The sequence below is a fragment of the Perkinsus marinus genome, assembly GCF_000006405.1.
Source record: "Perkinsus marinus ATCC 50983 genomic scaffold scf_1104296937784, whole genome shotgun sequence".
In the NCBI taxonomy this organism is placed as follows: Eukaryota; Perkinsozoa; order Perkinsida; family Perkinsidae; genus Perkinsus; species Perkinsus marinus.
This window is the reverse complement of record NW_003213717.1, coordinates 176-1,166: the sequence shown is the minus strand read 5'-3', so window position 1 is coordinate 1,166 and position 991 is coordinate 176. Positions and strand designations below refer to the sequence as shown.

General features: G+C 37.8%; 1 protein-coding gene across 1 annotated transcript; it reads left to right on the top strand.

Annotated features, from left to right (window-relative positions):
- Positions 1-338: 338 nt before the first annotated feature.
- On the top strand, positions 339-618 carry Pmar_PMAR000008 (conserved hypothetical protein; the record flags this gene model as incomplete). Its single annotated transcript, XM_002783015.1, has 2 exons — positions 339-469; positions 530-618. Coding segments are annotated over 2 exons (220 nt in total), but the record flags the coding sequence as incomplete, so codon positions are not given.
- Between the last annotated feature and the right edge of the window lie 373 nt (positions 619-991).

The following is a 991-nucleotide window of genomic DNA, read 5'->3' as shown; positions in this document are numbered from 1 at the left end:
TATTGTTTCAGAAGGGCCTCGTTATTCATGAGGTTGGACCATCACATCCTCAATATAGGCAACGTCAGAAGCAGAAAATGATGATGATGAGCAGCAGTAGCAGGACCAGCAGGAAACGTGAAGAAGGGGAAGATGGTATGTACCAGATTGTGCCTCCAATAATATTCATCATCTGTACTAGTGGTAGTATCATCATCATATAACAATACTACTCAGCATCCAACAACAAGAACAAGAACAACACTATCTAAACTACCTTCTGATCTACAAATGTAATGTTGTACTGTGATGACGATGATGATGGTGATGATAACCAATACTCTTCATCATCATTATAGGTATGTGAATAAAAACCCTAAATGGAACGATAATCTCAGAGCATTCGTCCTCAATTTCAATCGTCGAGTTACAAAGGCATCAGTTAAGAACTTCCAGTTGATTCGCTTGGACCGCCACAGCAGTACCAGTAGCATAATTGATGATGATAAGAATAGTGTCCATCATCAACTAAATAATGATGAGGTCGAAGAAGAAGAAGAGGTGGTATATCTCCAATTTGGGAGAATTAATAAAGATGAGTTCACTATGGATTATAGATACCCATTATCAGCACTACAAGTAATTGGAAGAGTAATATTATATCTTATTACTAGTATTATTATTATCAGGCCTTCGCTATATGCCTATCCAGCTTTGATTATAAGATATGTTGCGAATAGTGACCATAACGAAGATCATGTGAACACAAGTGTCATGCTACTACCTGTCATAATACTCATCATCATGTTACACCCATGTTGGTTATACCCTATTGAGTTGTTCACAAATATCAATATTATATGGATAAGGGTAATCCTCCTTATCGTCGATCGTGTGACCTTAACAACTGTGACATTGTACAATGGGCACTGCGTCAGCGCCGTTTTCCCGAATATCATTATATAATTGTCAATCCGTTCTGTCTCCTTTGTGTGTTGGACACCTTGAGATT